Source organism: Dermacentor albipictus, chromosome 6 (assembly GCF_038994185.2).
Source record: "Dermacentor albipictus isolate Rhodes 1998 colony chromosome 6, USDA_Dalb.pri_finalv2, whole genome shotgun sequence".
NCBI lineage: Eukaryota > Metazoa > Arthropoda > Arachnida > Ixodida > Ixodidae > Dermacentor > Dermacentor albipictus.
Genome location: NC_091826.1, coordinates 117837582 through 117859669, shown reverse-complemented (window position 1 = coordinate 117859669; position 22088 = coordinate 117837582). Strand labels below are relative to the sequence as shown.

The 22088-nt window shown below is 43.7% G+C and overlaps 1 protein-coding gene across 1 annotated transcript; it reads right to left on the bottom strand.

The window, feature by feature from the left end:
* Nucleotides 1–3192: 3192 nt before the first annotated feature.
* LOC135916288 (zinc finger protein 575-like) lies at nucleotides 3193–22087 on the bottom strand. The gene is made up of 3 exons (XM_065449615.2): nucleotides 17238–22087; nucleotides 12864–12975; nucleotides 3193–6827 (listed from the first exon to the last, which is right to left on the bottom strand). Exons 1-3 carry the CDS (start codon nucleotides 17484–17486, stop codon nucleotides 6562–6564), a joined length of 627 nt encoding a protein of 208 aa, XP_065305687.1. The 5' UTR covers nucleotides 17487–22087; the 3' UTR covers nucleotides 3193–6561.
* Between the last annotated feature and the right edge of the window lies 1 nt (nucleotide 22088).

Sequence of the window (22088 nt, the reverse complement as noted above, 5' to 3'; positions counted from 1 at the left end):
GTGAGGCAATGTTATTCACTTGACGGTCGTATGATGGTGTCCGCTGGCGAAGAGTCTGCTCCATGGTGATGGCCTCGGAAAGAAACTCTGCCACAGTCTTGGGAGGACTGCGCACGAGACCGCCGAACAGCTGCTCTTTCACTCCGCGCATCAGGTACCGCACCTTCTTTTCTTCCGACATGCTGGGGTCGGCTCGTCGAAAGAGACGCGTCATGTCCTCGACGTACATTGCGACACTCTCGTTCGGCATTTGGATACGGGACTGGAGATCACGCTCAGCTCGCTCTCGGCGATCAGGGCTCGCATATGTCTCAAGAATCCGCCTTTTGAATTCTGCCCATGAGCTTAAGGCATCTGCACGGTTCTCGTACCATACACGTGCGCCATCGTTAAGGCTGAAATAGACATTTTTCAGCTTGTCTGCGTCATCCCACTTGTTGAACGCGGCAACACGTTCATAGTGCAACAGCCAATCTTCAACGTCCTCATGTATGGCGCCGTGGAAGGGATTCGGCGTTCGCGGATTGAGTAGCATACAATGAATCGGCGTTGTGCCTTCCATACCGGTTGGGGTGGTCGGAGCTGCCATTTTCTCTGGGAGGAGTCCAAACTCAGGGGCTTGTCCACGGATCCTTCTGCTGGCGCGGTGTACAGGCGTAACCACCGGTACGGGGCTGGAGCTCCTGCTGCCCGGAGGGGTTTGGTGCATAGATTAGATTACCCCGCACCTCCACCAGTTTGTCACGCGCTAAGGCAAGAATAAGCAGCAGGATCAGCAGCCAGACACGAAAATGTCAGACACAAGGAGGACGGTTCACCAGCCGGCGCAAGATCCTTGACTTCGTCGTCTTCAATCACCGTTTTTGCTGGGCACGCAGCGCTGGCTCAAAACACCAGGTGGCAATATGAAGACTGTTTGTATGTCCAACACAGTCTACGGATGCTAACAAAACAAACACAATCAAAATCGGTCCAGCTATCACATTACCCCTCAACTGCCATGACAAATTCCGAAAAATGTTTTAGAAGTGCGAAATTTTTACAAGACCTGCATATTTCACACCATGTTTTCTAAATTTTTCATATATATTGGCCATTCTTTGCAAAAATTGCTAAAATTTCACGAGGTAACTCATCAATGGCACTAGAGTACAATAGTTGTGATGATGAGTTATCTTGCCGTTAGCAGTTAAGGGGTTAAAGGGACACACTACAGAGAAAAATTGCATGTAGAATATCCTCAGGGAGTTATCTCAATGATGTGTAAGCCTTTCGTAGTAATGATGTGGTGTTAAGCGGTCATGCGCTGGTGCATTTGGTATAATTGCAAGAACAACTGAAAGAACTGTGAACCGGAGAAGTGTGGTTTCAATACCAAACTGTCAAGTCAGACCTGCACAAGATGACACAGAAGAGGTGAATAGAAGAAATGTTCACTCGTGTTATAGAGAGCCCGCAGCGAATATGGACATGCAGGGAATTAACAAGGGAGATGTAGGAAATGAAGGAAATGTGTGCAGCTTTTCCTGTCAGTATGTCATGTCAGTATCGGGCGGTGTCAGCAAGGCGTCATTCCTCTTGTTTGCTGATTCGGCAGTGTGTTGCTGTAGTTCCCTGCTCTGTGAAGCATCATTCATTTGTTTCTGGCATGGTCTGTATTCACGCTGATACTCTGCATACCTGCGCTTCTGTTCGTCACTAAGCAGCTGCGGTCGTCTTTGCGCCACTGTGGCAAATGTGACAGCACTACGGTGACACCAACTGCTGTGGCAGGCAGCGCAACATGAAGTGATGAGGCAAGCAAACTACTGCAGCTGGTGGTGCCAGGTGCACTGACGACGTCCGATTCGAAGCCACGACTGCTCCACAGTTCTGGTGCATGCCTGATTGTACGTGTCACATGGTCACAGAGATGTGCTCGTGCCACTGCTCGCATGATCGTCGTCGGCTTCTTCCACAGCTGCTATCTTGAAAGCGACCATCTTATGCGAAGAAGGGACGGATGGACAGTTTTCTCATTGTGTAACCATAGAAATTCTTAGGCATTTAAAATGATTTCACCAGTGGCAGCACACTGCCCCTTCATCAATACTAAATAGAGCACTCTTACTGCGAGAAAGCACTTGTGATGTCATGGATTTTGGTGGCCATCTGCTAGGTCCTATAGTTAATTATTTTTTGGCAAAAATGGACTATGTTGTTCTACAAAGAAGCCCGAATCTGAACATGGCAAGATTCGGGAACTTCCACTAAGCCAACAGGGGTCAAATGTGGAGGAAAAAAAATGTTGAAATCCATGGCAACATGGTGACACAGCAGCTTCGAAATTTCGGCACAACATTCAGGAAATGGAACTCTGACCTTCATGTTCTCCCCCCCCCCCCCCCATAACAAACCTATTGTCGTAAACTTAACAAAAATAGACTTTTCAGTGAATACTTCATCAGTCCAAAGTGATTTAGTGTTTCTCTTGTTCCACATACTTTTTAAACAAAATGCCTTTTAATGCACTAAGGTTCGAAAATTATTGTAACACCAATGCAATCCACAGAAAATTTTGGGAACACATAACTTGAAACTGGTGTCGTCCTCACAATTCGTTACAAAGGGATATGACTTTTAAAGTTGCTAGCTACAATTAGTAAACTGCAACACATGCCATAAAGTATTTAGTTTACATGTTAATTAGGAAAACTTTGTTAATTGCTCTAACATTCATTGTGATTTCTTGTGCAAATAATGTACACCTCAGAGTAATACTGCTCAATTAGTAGAATTGTACTATATGCTGCAGGTGGTGTTTAAAAATTCAGTTAACAATAAAAAGAAGACACCTCGCACATAAGCCAGTGCTGTTCATTGTGCTCACACATTTTCATCAGGGCAGCAGTCATACGGCATGTTCTTTTAGAGGAAAAGTTGCCAGAGTCAAAAATGGAATATGTGCTTTCGGTTTAAGCAAACCTTGGTACATACTGATTACTGATCATCATTATGACACAATGGTAATCGTTATGTACGACCTGCTACAATGGCCACTGCTGCAAAAGCGAATGCTCTACTGTTCTAGTCAGTCCGCACCCATCACTAGGGTTCGAGAGGCACAGTAGGAAGCACAGGAACTGGAAACACGGTTTTGAAGGTGGTGGCGTTACGTGAAGTACTGTAGTACAAGTCATCATAAACACAGGAGACAGATGTAGAAGTGCTTTACTAGCATGCTATTGCGCTTGTGTCCAAGTGAATAACACTGCAGTCTAGGATAGCAGACAAGTCAGTTTGGTGTGCAGATATAAATTCAATGCAAAACAAAATATATTCGAGTGACTAGGATACGAGAAAAAAAGAAAAGAAAAAATATGTGAGAATGAACACACGTGTCAGTAAACGAAATAAATAAATTGAGCCAATCTTTTCTTGTCTTTATCCCTCACCTTCATGCCAATCTTTAACATTATAAAGTAGAACCTTGTTAATCCGAATTTCAGGGGACCAAAAAAAAAAAAAGAAAAATTGCGACTTAACCGAGGGTCAAACTATTGAGGATATCAAGATAACAATACACAAGAGCTAACTAAGTGAGCACGTTTTTATTTACTGAATGAATCAGCGAATTTTGTTTCTATCTTGCACACAAACAATGCAAAAGCTGCAATTCTCGTCATCTTGTGATTGATTGGCGTTCTGAATCAATCACGCAGCTGGTCACCAGTAGATTGTCCATCCATTGCGATACAGCCGGCGTTCTTCATCCTCGACCGCTTCCGCCATGTTTATGACAAGTGTGGAGCAGTTGCACTGAGTCAAAACAAAACTACTGTTTGCCACACATTTGCAGCACCCTTTGCTCGTCAAGCTCCAAGATTTGCCAGAATGAACCGACATATGGCCAAATATGCCTGCATTAATGCGAGTTTGATTGCAATAAATAATGCGTATGCCTGCCGGGACCAAAGGACAGCTCCAAATGAACCGATTTTCTAAATTAACGAGGATCGAATTAACGAGGTTTTACTGTACACAATTTTTTACACTGAAGATACACTGTTGACACTTATTTTCTTGGTTTCTTACAATACTACAACAGGAAAGACTTTCTTGATTGACATAAAATCTGCCAATACAAAGCAACAAGATGGCTGTCCTAAAGGAGGCACATGCTTTGAGAAACTAGTCCCCTTTCAACTCTGAGCTTGTCATACGAATCACGCGGAGTCTCGTAGAATGCATCACTATTAAGCAACTGGACATTTTTCAATTGAATGCTGAACCAGCAAGAACACTGCTGCTGGGCATGGCAATTGCCTTTGCGTTGTAATCATGCGGCCAAATTTTTTACAAGACGGGCAGTGAACCTGTCACATAATGGAACGGCAGGATCCATAGCTGGCGTCAATACAACAGTGTTGCAAGTTGGCTGCCCTGCTAAACTCCCCAGCTCTCAAAGCCTTTGTCCACAAGCCTGCTTTTTCGCTCATTGTCAAAAGCGAAAGCTGAGTGCCACCTGCGGTTGTATTCTCGAATGATCACTTTCAGAGATAGTTTCATTTTTTCGAAAGTTTAGGACACCCAGCCCTGGACACATCAGCGTATAGGGCTGATGGCTGTTTCTAGTGTTGTGCCAATATTGCTATCTTTGCATAGTGCCATGAGCACTGTTGGCTGTATATTTCAACACATCCAGTGCGAATTCTCACGAAATCTCACGAAAGTGAAACTACCTCTGAAAGTGATAGCCCAAAAATGCCGTCCCTGTTTTCAAGAAACCACTTTTGAATTGAGCTGAGAACCATTGTTGGCTGCTTTGCTGAGAACTTGTGCTGAGGAGAGAACAATAGCGTCAACCAAATTCTGTACGAATTGCCCCAGAAAATGTGCAGCATTGATGCAACAGTAGCAAGTTGCCCAGAACGTTACATGAAGAATATTATAGGAGGCGCACTGACAGCTGCTGCCAGGTACCGCGAGCACTCTTTTCTGGACACAGAGACGTAGGAAGCGGTTGCGAGTTCTGGGTGGCTGTCGTGTTCACCAGGGCAGCTAGCTCACTCAAACAATTCCGGAAAAAATTTTCGTGAACAGATGGTGCTCATTTGCCGAAAAGAAACATACAGGCTATGAAATACTGTCAAACCTTGATATAACAAAGTTGTACTTGTGGCAAAAGACTTCGCTAAGTCGAGAATTTTGTTAATTCCAGGTTTTAAAATTTCAGGAGTAAAAATAATTTCACCAATTCTCAGGACATTGCTGGTAGATAGAATCCTGTCAGTGAACATTTCTAAACAAATCCCTTTCCACTTGCCGCAGGTTACGTCTAAGATATGGTGCATGGCCCATTAGTGGACAGCCATGCTCTCACGGCCAGGGTATGAGAGGAGGTGGGCACACTAGAGGAAGAGGGCAGATAGATGTGAATGTGCCTCTCCTGCCTTCCGCTTTTGTACATGCTTGATTAGGTTACTGCACGTTCACTCCTTCTCTCCTCCCCCCCCCCCCCCTCTTGCACCAAATAAATCGTCAGCTTTCATGTTTCTTCGAGCCGCGTTGTGTCCTGTGGTTTCCGCAAGTTGTTTAGCAACGTGACAAATGGTGCAGCGGTGTTTCCTGCATACCTCGCCTGAGTGCTCGCACTTCAATGGTGTTTCTGCCACTTGAATTTTCATTCAGCAGGATGCTTGCAAATACCTTTTGCCTTGACTGACATTTTTATAGTTTCTTGCTACATTTACCAGCCGTACAAGTACATGCTTTAAATGGCCGAAAACTTCATTAAACAAAATCGTTGTCACAAAATTACTTCATTAAATAGCGGAAAAATACATGGTTTTCAATGAAACTAAGACTGGTAAATGAGAACAGTTACATCCTGAATTTCGCTAAATCAAGGTTCTTTATATAGAAGTTTGACTGTACTGTGTAGTGAAGGGAATTGCATAATTATTCTGAACAGCTGGGCCTGTCAACACATATCTAATGCATGTTACCAAGCACTTTTGCATTTAGCTCTGCCTGACACATGGCCACTTTGGCTGGGAGTCGAATCTGTGGCTGCAGGACCACCAGCGTAACACAAGAGCCACTGAGAAATGGTGGTGGATATGGAAAAAATTAGGCCTTGGACCTAAACAGCTCTGCTTATGCATTGTTGCTGCTGTTACTGCAGTAAAAGTTGCTTATGTCACAAGGAGTTAACTAGGTACATTTGTATTTACAAAACGATTTCACTCAAATGACGGGGAAATGTGCCTGCTGCCCATTGCTATGAGCTGTTGCACTTCCCTCCAACTTAATTCTTAGCTGTTAATTACAGCTATGTTAACCATCCAATAACTCTGAAATTTTGCAGATGTCAACTTCGTTATATGAACTATCACCATGCTAAATTTAACATCCAACACCCTCTGATCCTGGCCATGGAACAATTTATGTGTGTGCACTTCAAGCGTTGCATAATAATATGACATTGCCACAACTTAAACTCAATTTCCTCAATGACTGCTTTGTGCAGTAAAACAACATGGCTACTTCATTACATTCCACTGCACAACCCTCGAGCGTTCACGTCGCGTTAGAGTGGTGGCGTTCCTTGTGCCGGTTGAGCTGTACGGGGCGCATGAACGACCTTGGGCAGAGGTCGCACTTGCAGCGCTTGGTGGTCGAGTGACTCTGCAGGTGGTCGGCCAGGTAGCCACGTGCCAGAAAGGTGGCCGGGCACAGGTGGCAGTGAAACGGCTTGTGGCCCTGGTGTTTCAGCAGGTGTGTGCGCAGGTCTCGTGCTGTGATGAAGCTCTTTGTGCACAGGTGGCACCCGTGTCTTTTCTTGCCTGCACGGCAAAATCAGACGACGAGTTAAACTGTGTCAGTGAAACTGGCAAATCAGTTCCATGCAAACCCACAAGATCAAGGGAGGTTCATGAATGGAAATGCCATAGGCTTGTGCGAATACTAAATATTTTAGAATATTCTGTAGAATATTCAAGTGGATATTCTATTGCACGCTTTCCCGGTGGCAATGTTCATGATCGAGAATGCAAAACAGTGACTAAATACAAATATGCTTCTTTTTGACTTGTTACTATGTTCCCCGAAAACACAATGATTTGAAACGTATGTTCTGTAAATCACCAATCTGCAATTGCATCATACATTTCACAGCCACTACATCCCATATGAACAAGTAAAGGCGTGAAGCATGCCCAATTGAGAGCAGTAGGCAGCTGTCACAACAGCTTCCCCACAGTACTCACCTGCCCATGTCATGTGAAATTGCCTGCACGCACTCAGTTTCATTCGGTACCAGCACATCTTCTCAAGGGTTGTCGCACGTCACATTCACAGCTCTCATTGCCGATCCTATTGCAATAAGCATCTTCACCTATCTGTTTCACAGCACATGTGGTGTAGTGCCATTGGTTGCATACTGCATGCTTTTAAAGGGAAGCTGAAGAGTCTGTCGAATTTAATAAGACGCTCATATATGGATGCAGGAACCTTATAAACCATGCAGGTAAAATTTTGGGGGGATTTTTCACTTAGGAGCGACAAAATCGTCGGTTAAAATCGCACCGTAGCTCCGGCCCCCATCGAGCGCCGCGCGCTGCTGCTGACGCTAAGGATGCGAGCGGAGACCGGAAACTGTGGCGCAGTGACGTCAGCACTGGTGTTCCATTCCTTCGCAGTCTTCGCGACCGTGCCTGACCATGCTTATTTCTGCATACGTGCCGTCCTAATCTGCTTCGCTCGACCCTGCATTCCTTTGTTTTTGTGTATGTAGAGTGGTTGTTGACGTGCGCAGCATCAATTGAACTGGTAGGCCAATCATGCCGGCGTTCTGTGCAGTCTACGGTTGCACGAACACCAGCGGCTGTGATGATGTTCCGATGTTCCATTAGTTCCCGCAAGACAAGAAGCTTTCAGCTAAGTGGGAGGCTCCTGTGAATCGAAAGAACTTCAAGCGCTCAAGAACTATAGTGCTGTACTCCAACCACTTCCGTGACAACGATTACTACCAGAGTTTTCAATAATGCATGAATGAGTGAGAGTACGACTTGCTGCTGGCAGGCTTTCTAAATGCAGCGCGGAAAGGTCGGGGCAACGAATACACAAAGACGGGACAGGTGCGGGCGGACGGATGGTAACTGGTCTTGGAAGACCTTAAGAATACACGAACTCATCCAAACCTGGATTTTGATTTACTGCTAGCTCCTTCGTGTTAGCACGCTGAACGGAAGGTGCATGTTTATCTCCCACCCTTGATGCAGGTTTTGTCGCAAACTTCCGTTGATTTCCTATTCGCACGCATGTTGTGAGACAGCCTACATGCAACTATAACGCAGTGCAAGTGTAAAGTTTGCATGTGTTTGAAAGCCAGCGCATGCCAGGGTGCTGTGCTCCCTGGCATGCGAGAGAAGAGAGAGAGAAACCAGCTGTCTCACATAGCCGACGGAATTCGCCGCCTTTATGGCTCCGGTTACAAGTAGCGTGCGGGTGGCGCGCTGATCAAGGTCACTACACGTGCTACAAAAGCCCGAAAACTTTTCCTGCATGTAAACCGTCTATGTAGATTCCCGACAGCTTTGGGGCAGCACACAAATGCCGACGATCGCAGCCCCGCTTACGTTCCGCGAGGAGGCATGCAGGAACATAACAGTACAGTTGTTTCTCCAGAAACGAACTCACTGGATTACTGAATGCAGCTTTGCAAAAAAGATACTCACCAAAGAACATTTCTAACACGAGGAGATGCTAACACTTCACTTTCGTTTGCGACGAAAGCACTGCTTGCTACCAGCATCTTTTGCTTCTTGGAGAGGCCAGCTCCTCGCAATCGGCTCGTACATGTAGGGAGCAACGCCGAGCTCCTCAGAGAAACGCAAGATCTCGAAATTTACCATTAGTGTCTCAGCAAAACAACAGCGCCAAACCACCTTGCACCGTGCTTCATGTGTGGTGGCAGCGGTCGGTCTGGGCGAACACCTTTGTTGACGTCACGAGGCACCCGACCAATCACAGGCGGAAACGAGGCGCACGAGTTGCCCCCAGTCTGCTGCTGCACTTTTGGTTTAAATAAAAGCTGTTTCCACTTTCTTTCACTCAATTTCGATGCGATATTCAAATTCGGGGGGTTGAAAACAATTACGTACAGCTCTTCACTAATTTTTCCTGGAAAACCTTTCAGCTTTCCTTTAATAGGCGACAACCCAAAAGCGCCGCTGTTTCCTGCTGTAAGCAGTGCAAAGTGAGCGTCACGTTTTACTTTGGCAGCATCACATTCTGGTGTCACACACCAGCCAAATTTCGTTCGTTTCCCGTTGCCATCTTAAAATACTACACAAAAGAAAAATGATAATGAGCGTCATGGTCTGCTTGCACCCACTAGCTCAACACGCTTCAGTATCTCGTGCTGCAACGATTCCCACCAAGTGGGTGCGTCAAAACTGTATACCAAATTATGTTTCCCCAAGGAGCTGCTGAACCAGACAAAATTCAAGCAGTGTGAACATAAGCTTGCTGAAGTTACAAAAACTACAATGCATATCTTGGGCTGCTCAAGCCACACCAGCACGGCGTGCATCGGTGTTTCGCAATGCGGCAGTTCGTGCAAAATTTTGCATTACGTAGATGTCTGATACAGTTGAGTCTGCTAAATATTTTAATGACTTTGGGACGTATGTTTTTAGGTTAGTATATTTTCTTCACTAGCTTTTTTTTCCTCAAAATGTATGAATGACGTTCTGATGCATTTGCTTTGTAATTATTGTATGCTAATTGTTATTCACTTCAACTGCACTTCAAACCAAAAAATTGACACTTGCACAAGTCTAGAAAATAAACATCTACCCAACGTTTAGCACAGAGCTATGAAATAAACCCAATATGGCTTTCAGAGAAAGAGAGCTTCAAAGTTGGAGAAGAATTCATCTTGGTCTAGGGATCCAACTCAGGACCAACATCTTTCCGTGGCAGTCACTCTACCACGTGAACTAACTAAGAAGCTAGACAACTGCAGTGCAAGACTGAATTAAACAAGAACTCAAAGCAACAGTTGGTTTGAGTAGTCGAAAAATTCATTTTCTACACCAGGTAACTGCGAGAAACTCTCATGGCTGTTTTGGAAGGCTCCAACGATAAATTACAATCACCTTAGGCTCTCGCCCAGGCACCGTATATCAGTACACTGGTTCAAACTTGCTCTAGACTCATTTCAATGGCATGAGATAGAGCATTAGTGAGTGACCAAGTGTGTGAGTAGAAGTCAGTATGAGTGAGTTCCAGTTAATGTAAGCACTAAAGAAAGCAAGCGATGGTGAGTTTGAGTTGACGTGAGCACAAACATGACTGATTAATCACCAGATGTGAGTGGCAGTTAGTGAGAGTTGACGAGAGTATGAGCGTGAGTGGTGCGGAGTTTAAAGGGACACTAAAGGTTAATATTAAGTCAATGTGGACTGTTTAAATAGCATTCCAGAAACCTAGCAATGCTTGTTTCGTGCCAAGAAACTACTTAGTTTACGAGAAAATTGCATCTGAAGGGTCTGAATACCTTTTTCGAAATTCAAATCTCCCGCCACCCAATTGGGGAACTGGTGACATTGCATACGCCATCACCACCCTTTGCTGCTGTCGATGAGTAAAACATTGCCTGACAGACGGGATAACGAGCCAAAACAGAGCCATGGATTCACCGCTGCCGCTTCATTTTTGGTCAAGTGACTTGGACCGTTTGGGCATCCCGCGACATCACATGGGGAAAAAAAAAATTAAATTATGGGGTTTTACGTGCCCCAACACCTTTATGTTTATAAGGCACACCGTAGTGGAGGACTCTGGAGATTTCTACCACCTGAGGTTCTTTAACGTGCACTTAAATCTATGTACACAAGTGTTTTCACATTTCGCCCCCATCAAAAGGCGGCCGCCGTGTACGGAATTCGATCCCGCGACCTCGTGGTCAGCAGCCCAACACCATAGCCACTGAGCAACCACGGCGGGCGACGTCACATGGAAGTTGAGTTCTCTGCTACCTGAAATCTGTGTGTGTTTTGTGCGCACCTCCACCATATGTTACGGGGATGTTGGGAGTATAAGAGTGTATTTACAATGTATATACAAGGAGAATCAATTGGGTTAAAATGGCTGACTAGTAACAACACGCAGCAACCAGCGTCTTGTGATCTTCTTCTTCCTCTTTCTCTTCTTTCACCCTTCCATAACAATATTGACACCTTAGAGATTCTTAGGCACTAATCTATCACTTTAGCTTGACTTAGTACTTGCCTTTAGTGTCCCTTTAAGAAAGGCGGTGTTTCCACACCGTGCCCAGCCCCTTCATTAAACATTGCGGATTGGTGTTACAGTTAAACCTCGATATAATTAACTTCAATATAACGAAATTTTTGATATAACAAAGTATTTACCCTTTCATAATTTCTTGTCCATAGAACACCATGAATTTAGAACCTCAATATAATGAAGTGTGTTTGTATGCAATTTCAATATAACGAAATTTCACTGCCGCCGCAAAGTAATCTTGAGACAATAAATGGAAACGTCTGCGGATGTAGATAATCAAATGAATGAATTACAAGCGGCTGTTTGCAAACGCACCTCTCAAATCACGCACCCCACGACAAGATCTGCCAAAGTGGAGCTGCATCACGTTTCGTATAAAGACAGAGTGCTACAAGATCCCATTGCACCCCCCGCACTGTGTGCTTTAAGTGTGAGTGAAAGTGTGCCGAGGGTGAGGAAAGAAAGATGGTGCCTTCACAAGTGCCACCTTTCCATGCGAGCAGAGGGGAAGAGGGGGAGGCCAGCGAGCTTGTGGTAACGCGATGCACCGCGCGTGATAAGGCGGAGGAGAGTGGAGTGGGGGGGCAAGTTGGCACGCGTCTCGGCTGCGGCTGCGCATGGCTGTAAGCGTGGTTTAGTGCGTATGCAGCTGCGCAAACCCTGCTTTAGAGATAATCTGTCATGTATGCAAAGAGTGGGTGTGCCGAGAAGGCGTGGCACCATGTAAGCTCTCTCACTGCACATTTAGTATTGGAGGTTGTGCAATCTCGAGTTTCGATGACCCATTGGAGCGAGAGCCAGAAAAAGCATTCACTCCCTGCTGCTGGCGCTTTTCCTGATAGCATCATCCCAGTGCGAGCAATGCTATTAGCTGTGGGAGCAGACCTACATGGAAGCGTGGCTGGCTTTGCTTAATTCGTACTGCCGAGAACATATCGTCGACATACGTGGCATGAAACCATATCATGCGCCGCTGACTCCCAAATTTATCAAAATGAATTGTTTTCTAATTCAAATTTGCTTTTTACAAATGCCTGATAATTCGGAAAATTCTGCGGCCTCTTTCTGTGTAAGAAAAACGGATTGGTGACTGTACTTATTTGTGTAGAAGGTCGAATTTCAATAGAATGAAATTTCGATGTAACAAAGCAAATTGCCGATTTTACTGACTTTGCTAGATTGAGGTTTAACTGTATGTGAATAATTGGGCACCTCCTGGGGCTGTCCAAGAGAACTGTTTGATACGATTCAAGACACAACTGGGTACCTGTAAGTGTGAATGGAAGCGACCGTGAACGTATGAGTGACGATGAGTATGGGTACATATCAGTGCGAGTGAGTATAGAGCGTGCAAAAATTTTGGTGAATGAGTAAGAGTGCGTAGTTACCTACTGTGCGACCTATGCCAGGCACCTTAGCGAGAAAGCTTTGGCAATCTCCTTCCTATCAATATGCAACCACCACAGCTAGCTGGAAAATTAAACTTGCAACCTTGTGCTGAGAAAGAGTGGCATAGGCAGTCAGCCACTAAAGCGTGCACTGATTAGTACATTGAGTGAGCTGTTTACCAGTGCTGGGTCTTCCGCGAGGTCTTGGCTTATGACTTTTCAAGGGAACAGGTGCGTCTGTTCCACTCACAGTGGGCCCAGGAGCAATAAGACTTGCGCTGCATCCAGACTTCTGCAACAGAATGCCGAGCAATAAAGGCAGATTGGGCAAGCTCTTGTCTTGCATTCACTCGAAATATTATGAAACACATCTGCCTGAAAAAAAGGCATACCCTCAGCATATGTGAAGGTTAGGGCATAATTAACGTTACAGATGATAACGAAAGGAATCAAAAGCATTGAAGAGTATGCTCAAGCACCAAAACCCAAATGCATGATGCAAACTGATTTGATGAGTATGGCCCGTCTCCAAACAAGCAAAGTAGAATAAGCTGTGTCCTGGATGAGAATGGCTGAGGATTCACAATAAAGGGCTAACAGAGCCCCACTTATCCATTCTATACATTTTTTACCCTGCCCAATTTCATGGCTTCTTGTAAATCTTGACTACGACATCAATTACCTGCATTTTCTCTCCAATCTGCACTGCGTCCTCTCTAGCGAGCAATCAAACAATTTTTCACTGCTTCACAGTGATCACCTGACACTGTCACAGTGATACCCCAACACTGTGCGTGCATATTTGGATGCACATGAAGGCAACCAGTGCTATGCAAGTACACCATATTTTCTCATCTCATGCTGCTTTTGGTTGTACTGCCAACTGAGGTCAACATTTTGAGAAGTCAAGTCCCAAATCATGGTCAAAAATGTGCTGTTATTATCTGTACTTCGCTAAAGTGTGCATTGTGATGAATAATCATGAATGAAATATTTGTATTCTATTAGCGAAAAAAAAAAAATTTTAGTGTCTGCAATGCATTGATGCGAACTTTTCATGATAACCTGAATACACTCTTTCATAACGTTGTGTAATGATGTTCCACAGTACTACTTGTAACATTTGTTTTGTTACCTTTCTATTTGGTGCTCTTTTTGGTTCTGTAGACATTGTTACCCCCTTACTCAATGCTCTACAACTGGCCTGTAGGGTATTATGAATGAATGAATAAATAAATAAATAAATAAATAAATAAATAAATAAATAAATAAATAAATAAATAGTGAGTGATTGATATACAATTTGTTCAATGTCATGCTCAACAATTTTGTTCAAGAACTGCCAATTTTCAGCGCCCTGTTCCCTACTAAAGAGTCTAGGCACATAAGGACAAACAAAAGACAGGAAAGTTTATACTGTTTACGATCGCATCACCTTACAATTCTAGAAACAGTTTGTGAACTGATCACTCAAGAAGTGCCCCAGGTCATTATTAATTCACAGAACTTCAATAACAGCAGGAAGTTTAAGCACAGTAAATAAATATATATAGCACTGCACTTTTCAAGTGTAAAAAGGATTCAAGCTTCAGCTTCAAATGGTAGTGGACGAAATAGAAGTGTGGTGGTAGTGACGGTGCATGTTTAGCGCATTCCCTGTCTCTCCAGAAGCAACTCGTGCAAAAAAAATGACACCGCATACCAGTTGTGCCATCTATGGAGAGGCCATCTATACACACAAAGACTTTGCAAGTCAAATTTCCGACTTGAGGTGCAGCAAATGCCCGAGTACTTTGTCCCTCTGTCATGGCACAACGGCCACGGCGAATGTGGCAGGTCTATCCTTACTTTAACAGGTGAAGGGATTTATGAACACAATGATTTTACGAATTGGAAAAAAAAAACAGTGATAAACAGTGATGGAGGAACAGCTTCTATGTACCATGAAATGTCCGCAAAGCAAGCAAGGGAAAAAGAAAACGGCTGGGACTGAATATCCGATGGGCAGCCGTGGTCATGATCTGCGTGGCATGTCTGTATGTGTGTCTGTCTGTCTGGACTATGACAAATGCAGAAACTTAGGAACTGTTAACAAATATTGAAATGGGAGAAAACAGTGATGAAAAACCAGCTTCTATGCAGCATAAAATGTCCAGCGAACCAACAAAAGTAAGAAACCAAGCAGGGAGGGGCTATGTAGCAGTTGTGAAAAATACTTGACAGTCAAAGGGTTAAAGGAATACTGAACACAATGACAACTCAGCCTTTTTTGTTTAAGAGACGGCTTTCTTTGGCTCTGACCCCCACCTGAGGTTTGTACGTTTCTGGCCATTTATGGGAACAGAGTCAACTTGGGGCCACCAGGTATGTGGTGGCTGTTGTCTTGTGGGGACAGACAGCATGGGCCACTGTGTGTGTGCCCGAACAGGCAACTTCAGCACTGTGTACATGACATTGGCATGAGCCAATTCTTGGTCATTCCAGCACAACGGATGTGCTAGGACGACACTAGGGGTTTGTAGCCTTACATATACTAAAGCGAAGGCGTCGCATCCACAAGAGACACCTCTGCATCAAGCACCGCTGCTTGACCGATAACCATTTCAACGAAGTTGCAGCCAGCATAGTAGGGATGCTACACAGTTTCGACTGGGGCACAGTAATTACAGCAAGATATATAGTATGTCATGGTATCATTGTGGTTGGCAGCGAGATTACCACTTAGTGTGTCTGCTGATGTGCTGATAAGGTTTCATGATTTGCTGATGAAGGGCATATGCAGCAGGCCACAGAGGAAAGGTACCTCTGACTGACAGTGATCTTCCATAATTCTTGTCATTTTTTTTTTGAAGTGAAATATCTTTAAAAATGGTCAGAACTTGATGGTCAGAAAAACTGATGTAACGAAAACGTGCTATAGCATTACTACTCATACCTTTGTGACTGTTCTACCCATGCGCCTTGCTTTGATATTGTTAGGTGGAGGAAACAACCAATTGCTCAACCATGCATGCACTGCGTGTACAGATGGAATCATTGTTGTGCCACGCATGATACACGTGGAGCTAAATTTAGATTTTCGCTCGGCATTCAGAGAATGGTAGCTTGGCAACACACCTGCCAATCCGAGCATGAACGTTCATGTTTGAGAGAGCTCCCTTGGCCATAGTAGGTATATCCTATCAAACTCAAACCTGTGCTCATAAAGAGTTAAAAAGCCTGCAAGTGTGCAATTTCTTGTAGAAATTTCATGTTTGTTCAGCTACGCCAGCATTTCAGTCAACACTGAAATGCCTTCCATCAGCACTATTCTCATACTTCACCACACACTTCCCGGCCTGTGACTTAAGACTGGCCATATATAACTGAAATTACAAGTCATCACTCACAACGAAATGAAAGACAGGCACGTAAGTGAGCAACAGACAACGCTGTCACAGAACAGTCACTTTTCAAGTAGAAAAAGAAAGTCATGTCAATTTCATACACCGTGAGAACTGGTGTAAGCAAAGCTTTGATGAGCCAACCAAACAAAGTGGCACATCACAATAAAAAAATGGGCAGCAGATTTCGGTGGTGAATGCACCGCATTGCGATCATCAGCCATGGTGGAATACCTTGCAGAACAAAGGTAAGTTTTATTCAGCAGTGATATAGTACTCGAGCAATCACTTTCAGTGATATGATCTCCTCCATGAGATTTCATGCGACTCAGCACCGGACGTGTTGGAGTAAACAGCTGAAGGCGTTCCTGTCACCCAGTGAATATAGAGAGCTTGGCAGAGTGCCAGAAATGCTGTCCGGAATGTACAGTGACGCATCTGGTGCCAAGTCACATGAAATCTTGTAGAAGTGATCGTGTCCCCGATGGCAACAGTTTATACCCGGTGAGACAGCTGACGACGACAACCAACACTCCGACAATATGAACCACCACCACGGCATGCCAAATCGTGGAGGAAGGCAAAGAAATTTTTCGTTTAGGAATAGGTCTAATAAGCTCACCAGTTCATTGATTTCTAGCCAAGCTACTGTCTACACATTGCATTGATTGCCACTAGCATTGCAGCGATGATTATTAATAATTACTGCCGAGAGATGGCTTTCGGTGACATATGCACCGCCATCTCGAAAGCCAAGGAGAACACACTTTGGGCGATGTGCCACTTCCAGTGTGCACCTCTTTTTTTTAAAGTTTCGATATCAAGGAAGTGTACTTTTGCTAGCTTTTCATGACACATGCATTGGTATTTCAAACATGAAATTTACGCTGAGGCGGCTGTGCATATAATGACAAGAAGGCACCATGCAGATAGGAGCAAGACGAAAATTTATTGGTTACACATGTTAAGCTCAAGCCGGCACTCTTGCGAATGCTGATGATTAATGCTGATTGCCTTCTTGTAGTGCTCGGCAACAGTCCCACCACTAGCTCGCGGTGGCTGATAACACTCCAAACATAACATCTACACTATTTGAAACTAAGCTTTTTAGGTGTTTCAAAATTTCGTTAAGGTTGCTCTTTAACTGCTGTGGCAGTAACATTTTGCCAACCTGACTGTTTCCAGCTTCGAACTGCTCGGCGAAGAACAGCTGGACAGGCGCAGGAAACTGGAGAAGCATGTGGCCAGCAGGCAGTGCACCTTCATGCTCATTAAAGGGACCCGTAGTATCCAAGCCGTATGATTCTGCCGACTCAAGCTGTCGAGAGACTACGAAAGAGGAGAGACAAACAACACAGTTGATTAATAATACTGACAGCATGTGCAAAGGACATGGGCACAACAGAAACCAAAACGTCATAAAGAAAACCCAACTGTCGAACCAAACGTCGCACGGGGCAAAATAAAATGAAAAGTCATAACATTATCTGTGCACACTGCAGTGAAAGCAGTGCCAACGCATTAATCATGCGTGTACGTTTGCTCTCTCACAAAATACTGGTTAAAGTCTGACAATTCTTAGTCCTGGAAGACAGCCTAAGACTGATTTACACATATTCAGCCATAACTATAATGATCTGGCCTGCCTGCATTGCAAGCCACACTATCATGGGTCTGAATAAGAAATTACTGCCCTCAAAGTTGGGAGCACAGCTATGCTCGTATGAGTTCAACAAGATGCTACAGATTCTTTTGGCTAAACAATAATCACTTTTGCGCATCCAATCTTTGATTAAGGTAATGAGGTGCCCTCCACACAAGAACAGCTGGTACTCTTCTGGTACTACGGCAGATTCAAGCACCCTTCTGTGGATAGCGAAGGCTAAGCTGGGTCTTCCTCTCAAGGACTGACCGAGTCAAATGCTTATAAACCTCAGTGGTTCAGCAAAAACCACTGAATAGCATTATGCTACAACAGAAATGTCACAACAGATGAACATTACTGCCATTTAATAAGAAACAACGAACAAAACACATAATAACCTTTACAGTACAATTAAACAAAATTACATCCAATACACAACATTGTCTTTCCACATCTGCCTACTTACAAATAGGCGTATACACATACACCTACATACCTACTTATTTGATTCCAGTCAAATGCCTCAAATTGAGAACGTTTAGCTTGAAATCGCTTCGTGAATTCAACTCCCTTCCCATACCTCATCAGGTGCTCTGTCCACTACTGTGGATCTCAAGGCTACGTGCAAATATCACAAGGGGCCGAAAAAAAAATTTTCCCACAATTACAATACTCCCTAATGTGAAATTTCACTGCAGCTCTATACATGTTTTCATTGTGCGATATATTAGTTATCACGGACAATCTGTCTTGTGCGGCAAGCTGCAAATGGCACAAAGTGTGGCAAGACTGCCTCGATAATCTGGAGATCGCGAGAGGCAGCACATGGGTGACCCGTGGGTGCAATTCACGGCCGCTTCTGCAGACAGACCTCGCAGGCATGCTACTCTGGCACCATCTCGTAGCCCATAATCGCCGCACTAAGCTTTTTTTATCACGTTTTCCCTATACGCTGCTCCTCACACCTTTCATGCCCCGCTGCACTCTGCACTTGCTTTTTCATCCTTCGTTGTGCTCGTTTGCTCGGTTACAGCGGTGCTTGCCACAGGAATTCTTGTCTAAGAGCAGCGCTCTATAGAAAAAACTGTCACGATTAAAAAGCCATTGTTTCTTTCAGATGAGTGTTCGTTTTAATTTTCCACCGATGTTTTATCAGATGGGCTGCGAAGAAACACCTTATTTCAGACTGCCAAACGTGTGGATGACCATTAGAACTCGTGAATGAAATCGAAATGTTGTTCTTTATTCAGAACACTGTAATTTGCATGACTATTTAACTCCTTATGGCTGCGATACCAGGATTTGTATCCAAAGTTCACAAAAAAAGAAGGTAGCTAACATAAGGCACAGAAAGCAATACAGAGAGACACAGTGAACAATGCAAGTAATGGTAATGTTGGCACCAAAAGTGTTTAGTGCAACATCTACAGTGCTGTAAAATCAGTTGTGCACAATTTGTTAGAACGTAGAGCTTAACTTTTGTTTGAAAGACAGCTAAACATTGCGGTACAAAACCAGCAACACATGAACACACAAACAAAAAAACATGGCTTTTCCGATATCAACTCTATCTGATATATGATATCAACTCTGTCTAATATGGATGTTGACTCTGTAGTCTCCCGCATCAAAATACAACAATGCTCTGAATTCCTTTGTCATGTCTCAATGCAATAGGTTCGATATTTTTATCAAATGCATTCTCAGTCATGCCCCCACAAAGCCTTGTACACAAATGTTCATTCATTCTGCATCCATTAGAATGTGGCTACAACCACAAATTGAACCAGTGATCGTGTGCCTGGCAGTGGAATGCCATAACCACTGAGCTACAGAGGCGAGCATTTGCACCTGTGTAAATTACAAAAGAAAAAGAATAGCAGCAGTTTACAGATCACCTGCTCAAAGGAAGTATAGCTTTAGTTTCAGCATCTCACCTATCCTGCATTTCATTCCTTCGCACCTACTTTGATCCCCTTTCGCCTTGAACCGAGCATATAAGCATCACACACACTATACCATGCTTTATAACTGCCTCACGAGCCACGAGTCACTCTTTGCGCTTCCACTTTGTTGATTATTTAGTGAAACAGTTTAGCAGACAATTTTAAGGTACCAGGTTCAAACTCGTTCTGAAGTGGCTTCTTTCCTTCAACTTTCTGTATATATTTATTCTTATAATTGCTAAGACCTACAACAAAAACCTACCTATAACTAGGCCAAAGTTGAAGCTGGAATGTTCTACGTCAGCTATCAGTTTGGTAACAACTTTATTTATAGTCCTGAAGAGCTTTCGCCGATGGGGCCTTAGGTCTCCAACGTCAGCTATCAGTAGGAAATTTAATTATGCCACTCCTTATACATAATTATTTGAATATGTGATGTGACACTATTAAAATCTATAAGCATGCCGCAACCTGGAAACTTTACATCTAAAAATGAACCCCGCCGGTGTCGCACCAGCAGGAAAATGTTGACGCACCATACAGCATGCACAGTGCCCATCTTTCATTCATACCTCACAGCGCAAGCTCATTACATTCAGACACTAACATCTTTCTCGTATAAACATTCAGGCTCCCTAGTACAAAACTACAAAGTCAACAAAGCATAACCTCAATGCCACCATTAAATGCGATATCTATTCCTCAACTTGCGTTTGCAACAAATTATTTTTGCAACTTGTCACTGCATTTACCCTCTGTAGCTTTAAGACAGATGAGGAAATATCTGCTGTTGACAGTGTAATTGAAATTGTGCTTCATGGGCTCTTCACAGTTTAAGCTCGTTTAAACAGTTTACCTTTATGGTATAGGAAGTGTGTGCTTCTAGTTCACAGTACTATAGCTGGCTTTCTAAAAAAAAGATAGGCGTATGCTCACTGCTGTTATAATGATTTCCAAGTCCTATACTGTTTGAGATGTTCATTAGTGCTCCTTAGGGATCACTCTTGCTACAATGATAGTACTGTACAACATCAAACAAAATCTTGATTCATACTACCAGCACAATATGAAGAAGACACAAAGAGCACACCAATTTATATTGTGCTAAGAGCATGAATCAGGAATCTAGCAACCAAGCGGTCCATCGAACAGGAGTACTTACAGTTCAAGCATAGGAGTGAACTTGGAAGTAATGCAACATTAGGCCAAAAGAAATACGCTTGTACTAGAACTCTTTATCGCTGTTCTTGGTCCTTTATTACTGTTACAAGTGTTCAAGGAATGTTTCGACAAGCTTCACGCAGTTAATTGAAGTGACTATGGCAGTTGCAAAAGGTAGCTAGATTTCTTGAGCACCTTCCCAACAAGAGAAAAATTGCTTTATTGGGGCTCACGTACAGCTATCAGTTTATTGCATGCAACAAAAAACTTGATAACTCCTGATAAAACTGATAAACTAGTCGCACATCCAGTGATATAAACTAGGGAGAATTGGCTGGGGTATGCGTAAGGAGACAGGCACCCCCAGCCAATCAGCACTTCATCAGCAGATGAAATGGACATGTCCAATAGCTGGACGCTAATCAAATACTCCCCCCACCCCACCCCAGGCTTGTGAAGGCATAAATGACACATGCATAACATTAATTTTTCCATAAATACAGAAAGAAATATTAGCTCATGCCATACTAGAAGTGCTGCTAGAATGTATGTACAACATTATAAACCTAGGTGGGAACATAAAAACACAACCTCATGCTCCTGAGCATGCTTCTTGCAGCTACCCACACTGTTTGCTCACATGTGACTGATTCATGCAACACTAGCTTGCATAAGCTGCATGTTGAAAACAACATGCAGCCAAAGCCATGTAGTATGAGTTGACATGCAATTTGCCAAGACCAGCCAAAGGTACGCTGAAGCCTGGGTTTGAATAGCTTTTTGGCCAAACATGCACAGATTACTGCTTAATTGGTACGCTCCACAAATGCTCACACAGGCCATAGTCTACCTAAACGTGTTACTGCACTTTTTCATACCGACACTGTCCCACTGCATTTGATGAAACCTCCAAAAGGCCTAACAATGTCTTGAGAACTTGTCCATACAATAGCAGCTGATGAGAATGAACTAATACCTTCAGGGCACATGAGTGCTGAAAGAGTAGCGAGACCTTAACAGTTTTTTGCAATGCCACGTAGAGGAAAGTAAACAGAAAGAAATAATGAAACAGAGCAGAAAAGAAAGAGAAAGTAAACGATTAATGCAAGCATTTTGTTTTGTCGATGACTGTAGAATAAAAAAACAAACAAATAAATAAAACGAAATCTAGAAACGAAGGCACACAGAAAAGTTAAATTGTAGTTGCTACATTTCGACGCTACGGCACACTAAAGTTACCTTTAAAAGCGTAGTCTGATACGTGCCCCCC